This window comes from Rhea americana, unplaced genomic scaffold, assembly GCF_003343005.1.
Source record: "Rhea americana isolate MKP2758 unplaced genomic scaffold, rheAme1 scaffold_270, whole genome shotgun sequence".
Taxonomy (NCBI): domain Eukaryota; kingdom Metazoa; phylum Chordata; class Aves; order Rheiformes; family Rheidae; genus Rhea; species Rhea americana.
In genome coordinates, this window is record NW_028186391.1 from 105,231 (window position 1) to 111,643 (window position 6,413).

General features: G+C 37.5%; 1 protein-coding gene across 3 annotated transcripts in view; it reads left to right on the top strand.

The window, feature by feature from the left end:
- ZNF638 (zinc finger protein 638) overlaps positions 1 to 6,162 on the top strand; it is a 44,913-nt gene extending 38,751 nt beyond the window's left edge. For 2 of the 3 annotated variants that reach the window (XM_085308208.1, XM_085308207.1), the window contains 4 exons: positions 466 to 1,651; positions 3,835 to 3,927; positions 4,751 to 4,869; positions 5,849 to 6,162. In XM_085308208.1, coding sequence (XP_085164334.1) covers positions 466 to 1,651; positions 3,835 to 3,927; positions 4,751 to 4,869; positions 5,849 to 5,908 — 1,458 coding nt within the window. In that variant the 3' untranslated portion in view covers positions 5,909 to 6,162. The remainder of the gene's footprint in view (positions 1 to 465; positions 1,652 to 3,834; positions 3,928 to 4,750; positions 4,870 to 5,848) is intronic. The other variant, XM_085308206.1, reaches the window with a different exon arrangement.
- The last annotated feature ends 251 nt before the right edge of the window (positions 6,163 to 6,413 follow it).

Consider the following 6,413-nt stretch of genomic DNA (forward strand, 5'->3'; position numbering starts at 1 on the left):
AGGGCAAGTGGACCTTAAATGTAGATAAATTTAGAATGATTCACATAGAAACCATCCTAAAGTGATACAGAATAGCTTCTGAGTGAAGAACGRTTAAACAGAGGAGGATTCTTCAGCCAGGAAAAAGCTGAGGAAGAAGGGTGTCCTAGGGAGGTAAGAGGATAAAGGAGGATAAAATCATAAGGCTAAAGATTTGTAGCCATTGAAAATGAATTTCTAGAAAGTAAAAGACAAATTTGTGAAAACATAAAGCATGTAGTTTGAAAAATGTTGCACATGAGACTGAAGGTCTGATTCTTCCCCTGCCCCCCCAGTCCTGAAGTCTGTTTGGATTTTTTTTTCCCATCAATCAGTTTCAGTTTATAGATGTTTTTCATTTGGCACCCTAAGGTTGGGGGTGTTTGTGTCATTGGGTGGACTTTGTTAAATTCAACTTTGTTAGATTCATATTTTTACATTTCATAGGAAGAAGAGCTTTTTCCATTTAATCTGGATGAGTTTGTTACAGTGGACGAAGTAATAGAGGAAATTGAGTCTCCTGTTAAAACCCGTAGAAATCCACCGAGAGGGAAGAGAAAAGATGGTGGTAAAAGTAACTCTTCTGAGCCTAGTTCTAAAAGAAGGAAAGGGAAAAGCTCTATAGCACGCATTGCTGAAAGTGAACTATCTTTTGTCACTCTGGATGAAATTGGAGAAGAGGAGGACATGACCACACAACTAATGGGAGTTGCTAGTTTAGATGCACTAACTGATCCACAGGGCCTGGTTGTAGTAGATGAAGTAATTGAAGAGGAAGAACTTATATCAGAAGCAGTAAAGGATCCACAGTCACTTGTTACTTTGGATGAGATATCTGAACAAGAAGACCTTAGTTTTCATAAGGATGACCCTAGGTCAGTTTTTGAGGAGCAAGATTTGAAGGCAGAACCCTTAGTAACCGTAGATGAAATAGGGGAAGTGGAAGAGCTGTCTTTGAATGAGCCTATGGATTTAAATATTGAGGATGCAATGAAACGGAAGGAAGATGATAAAGTGACTGCGGAGGATTCTGGAGATTTTGTTTCCTGTCAGGTGCCTGACGATCCCAGTGCTTTAGTGACAGTAGATGAAATACAGGAGGACAATGAAGATACTCCTCTAGTGACTTTAGATGAAGTCAACGAAGACGAAGATGATTTTCTGGCCGATTTCAATCGTCTAAAAGAGGAACTAAACTTTGTTACGGTAGATGAAGTTGGAGAGGAGGACGAGGAAGAAGAAGGCACTTTCATGGGGAAAAATCTGAATGAGGATGAAGATGAGGAGGATATTGTTGCTGTTGCAGGACCAGAAGAGGAAGATATTGCTGCCATTGCAGGAACAGAAGAGGAAGATATTGTTGCTGTTGCAGGACCAGAAGAAATGGAAATTCTAGGAGATATGAATCCAGAAGAAGAAATTATTGTAATCTCAAAGTCAAAAGGAAAGGAATCTCTTGTATCTTCCAGGGGAGAAATAGAAAATAAGATACTTGCAGCAGGTGGACAGGAAATGGACAAAGAGATCCCTGTAGCAAACAAAGAGGAAGCTGAAAAACACGAAATTTTTGACAAAGTTCATGAAGGAGATGCTACAAAAGAAACAGAGACTGTAAGCAAACAGCAGCCTGAAGGTAGGATCTGTTTTATTAATGCGTGATAGAATGCATCTTTCTTTTGGTGTGAAAATAAGAAACACGTTATCTGAAGAAACATTCATTCCATGTTTGCTGGCCAAAGTTGAAGAAAACTTTATTAAAAACGAATGTGTGAAATGAAAGACACAGGTGCAAAGAGGCAACAGCCTCCAAGCTGAATTTAGAGAGGAAAAAAAAAACCCCTAAAAATAAATACATAAATTCTGCAGTATGGCATTAAGGAGGGGTTAAGACAGGTCTAATATAGATCCAAGTAGGGAGAGGTGTATATATAACCTGCACACAAAAAAGGCTTGGCCAAAAGTTGGGCAAAGGCTGTACACCATGCAGTTCAGTAGTGTCGAATTTTGTTTGTGCTGAGGCAGTGAAGTACTGACGTACAGCACTTCTTGTTCTAATGTTTTGGAAAAGTTTTTTTTTCTCCCATCTTACACTCATTGCACAGCAAAGAAGAAAGCTAAGCAGTGCAGTTGGAGAGGAGCTGCAGAAGCCATGGAAGTTTGAGAGTATTTAAACTTTAGTTTCTATAAATTAACCTCTCAAATCTGTCAAGCACTTCGATTTCTAATTTAAATGATAGTCACAAATCAGAATAAGTATATTTTGATGCACAATAAATAAACGAACTTAGTTCTTTTGTATTGCAAAAATCTCAAGCAAAAGAGGTAGACCTAGGAAAAGTAGTTCTTCCTAAATTTGAGAAGCAGAGCAAGAAAACTGAGAAGAGAAGTTAAAGCAGGTTAAAAACAAAACAAAACAAAMCAAACATTAGGGGATGGCTTAACATCTGATTCCAAGAGCAAAATAGGCAATGGTTCCTTGATTACCTCAGACTTAGAGTTCAAATGATGACGGTCAAACTCTAGCTTTTAAAGCACCACATACTAAAGCTGACTCTTGTGATATGAGTCTTTGTCTGTTGCCTTCATGCAGTGAAATACTATCACAAGCTACTGAAAAATCTAGGAGAGGTAAGAGACCAATACTGTCGTGTTCCTTTGACAACTCCCTGACTTTCATCATTAAGGCTAAAGGATTTACTGTATTAACCTTGTTCAGGAGATATTGGTATTGAGGCTATTTAAATGTAGGATTAGAAGGAAAGCTTCTTTTGGTTTGTGACTATTTAGCTTCCAGCTGAACAGTTCTGGTAGTCCAAAAACCAAGCAACCTCTTACCCCACCAAAACTATGTTGCTTATTTTACAGCAAATGGGACTGTCAAATTCCTTGTCTCCCCAAAAAACATTAAAGTGATAGTTTTGATATTGCCTTAGAACTGGTTAATCCGGTAGTGTACTTTGACTTTGTTTAGTTCTGTAACAAAGCCATGCTTGGGTTGACATGAAGCTGGTTGGTGAGTGTGCCTCACTAACGCTGGTGCTAGGTAGCTTATCTTGTGTTATGGCTGGATTTTAGTAAACCAAAATCATCTGAGAGAACTGATTTATTTKGAGGTCTCTTTTTTTCCCCCCTTTTCAGCTTCTTTTCTGTTTTCTCTGAAGTAATTGATTTGTAATCATCTTAATGGGGAAGTGGAATTTGATAATGAATGCACCTTCAGTCTATCATACAAACATCTAACTCTGTCTAGCTGTAGAAAGCTGACAGATCATAGTGGAAAGAAGATGCACATGTTTAACAGTGAGGTTATTTCATTGGTGGAACAGCTTACTAAAAGCTGTGACGCCATTGCTGGCTTTTTTAAAAGCAAGAATTTATTTTCTGTTAGKTTTAAATTGAAATACTGCTCTTGGACCTGGAGCTGGATTAGTTCAAGAAAGCTTGATAGCTTGTTTTATGAAGTTCCGATTTTTGTGATCATAATCACAAAGTTGATGAGAAGTCAGTGACGGGAACTCCAGAGGAAAGCAGCTCAGAGCAGTGCTGGTAGTTCTGTAATGAATGCCAAGAAGTCAGGAGTGCTTTTGGAGTGATTCATTCCAACACCTATGTTTTAATTAAAAGTTTTGTCTGGTAGATTGATGTGAGAAGTTTCWGAAAATCACGGCATGGAAAGACCAAACCAAACAGTGTAGGAAGCATTGGGAGTTGCACAGATGGTGTTTGTTTTGAGTAGTAATTAACCATTCAAGCTGTGTACGGAATACCTCTAAACAAGTAGAAATTTTTGTTTTAACATGCATTTATGGCCTCTAGTAGATGAACTTGGATCAGGAGATAAAGAACCTGAGTCTAAGCGAAAGAAAACGGATTCTTCAGATGCATCCAAGATACAGAGTACTCCAAAAGGTAAAAACAAAAAAACTCACCATCAAATACTCCATGCTGTTCTTGTTAAAGACAGTTTTCTTTTCCATTTAAAAATGCCTTATACAACCACATTTAACTTAAAAGTCATGGATTGTAGTCCATATTTTTATCTTGACCCTTAGGAACATACGTTAAACRTGGATTCCTATTGCTGGCTTAATAGTGAAGTTAAAAGCTCTTTTTTTTTTCTAAAATTTATTTAAAAATATACTACTTTATAATTAGCACAATGTAGTATAACATCTGCTTATTATTCTAAACCCAGTACAAGTTTTGTTACCAACTTTGTCTCAGTGTACAGAAGTTAGGAAATTTCTTACTTCATTTTAAAAATACATATCCCAAGATCCTCACCCAATATACTTTTATGTAAACTGTTAATAATCCTTGATTTGTAAAAGAAGTTACTAGGAAATACGGAACCTTGCCTAATGTTTGTGTAAAATTCTCTGTGGTAGAAAATGCTCATATGACCCACTGTAGGACAGAGATTAAACTTGGCAAATTAATTATATGTGAAGTGCTTCAAGGCAAAAAGACACTAAGATAGTTGCAGTGGATTTCAGATCCAGAATGTCATTCATTCTGTCTAAAGAAAAGCATGTCCCCTTCTCTGTTTATTGGAAGTAAGGCAGGTGACCAACTTAGACTAGAAGCCTAACTTCTAGAATACTGAAAAGAAAAGTAACTATTTTCCTTCCAGGAATAACTAAGTTTACAGATTTGAGTGATGGATCTGTTGTGTGTATGTGTATGTTTAATTGCATTTTGTTAATGTGATGTTGCATGCTGTCTTTTTCAGATTTAGATTTCCTTGTTCCAAAGCCTGGCTTTTTCTGTCAGATCTGTTCTCTGTTCTATGCAGATGAAATGTCTGTGAAAAATCACTGCAAGACACAGCTTCATCAGCAAAATATGGAGGTAATGCTGAAGCATCTCCAAACACATGGGAAGAATGGAGGGAAGCACTTATTTTCAAAAATTTTTGCTTTATTGACTACTAATAATTTCCTGATGGCTTCATGGAGCTTATTTTAATAGTTCAATGTAAACTGAAACACATTTTTAGCTACTTAAATTAGTCAAGTTCATCAGCCACATAAAGTTCTTTTTCCTAGGAAGGCATGGGAATAGTCACCCTTTCCTCTATCTTAAAAAACAAAACAAAACAAACAAACCCCCCCCCAAAAAAAAAAAATACCCAGTGATGTGTCTGAAAGCCTAATTTTGGCACATTTCATGGCTTAATGAAGCTGCAAACTACTGACTGAAATACGTCACAGATACCGAATAACCAAAATGTCAGGCTAGAAAGAAAACTTAAGTTTGTGATCAAAAGTCCCCCCATCGGTACACATTGCTGGTGCATCTGGCAAACATGAATGTAGCACGTATCTAGCTGGGGGAGAATACACAGCCCCTTCCTGTGGGGAAGTGCTGACGTGTTTGTAAAGAGTAGAAAACTATGAAGATACTGATTGATGTAGGCTTTTGCATGCTGGTTGTGATGAACGCACAACCTGTGGTGAGTACTGAATTAGCAATTTTTATCTGATGACCAGAGACAGATATTCAGCCTCATACGAACTTCTGATCCCTAATGATTTGACTTACCCTTGGTCAAAAGTCTTCTCAGGAGCTGAAGCTCCTGATCAGTAATCAGTATTCAATGATTGTATGTGTGTGTGAGAGAGTCAGTTTGTGAGCAAAACTGTTGAATTTTTTCTTTTTGGTATAGAACACACATTACCGTTACCAGGAGTTGCCTGCCTTTTGAGTGATACTTTTACGAAACCTGCAGTATATTCAAAACATAGTTATATCATGCCATGAGCAATAATACAATAGTGTCTTTTCACAGACTAGCCAATAAGACTTCTTAAAACATTTATTCCTGCAGAAATTCATGGCCAAGCAAAAGGAAGAGGATAACAATGGGGAAGAACGAAGTTCAAGGTGATCAGAGGAAAGAAGAATTCTTTCAGTAAATTAAACCTAGGGTCCAGTCAATTTTGTGTATTTTGTTTATGATTTAATTTGTAATTTTGTTTCAGAAGCAAGCATTCATGCTGTATAAATTTGAACTCAGTATAGGCGGACTAAAAGAAAAATGTATGGTGGCTTTGACTTGTATATCAAATCATCTGACTTGGAGGAGACTTCTTTTGCAAGTGTTGACATGAAATAAATGTTCTTACTGTATAGTTAACACCAGGTGATTGTGTTTGGTGTGATTTATTGTGTTTTGCTAATTCTGTAGGTCACGGTAGAGGCTATTACGGAATTTATTCTAGAGCTCGGTCTCTAGTGCTGCTTTACAGAGCTCAGCAGATGAAGTTTCACATGCTACGTATGTTCCAGCAGTTCATCTTACTGCACTGAAATCRGTGACCATCGTGGTAAGGATTTCAGTGAAAGTGTGGTCAGGCCCTGTTAAGCTGCCTGGCACTATCTTTTCCCCATGG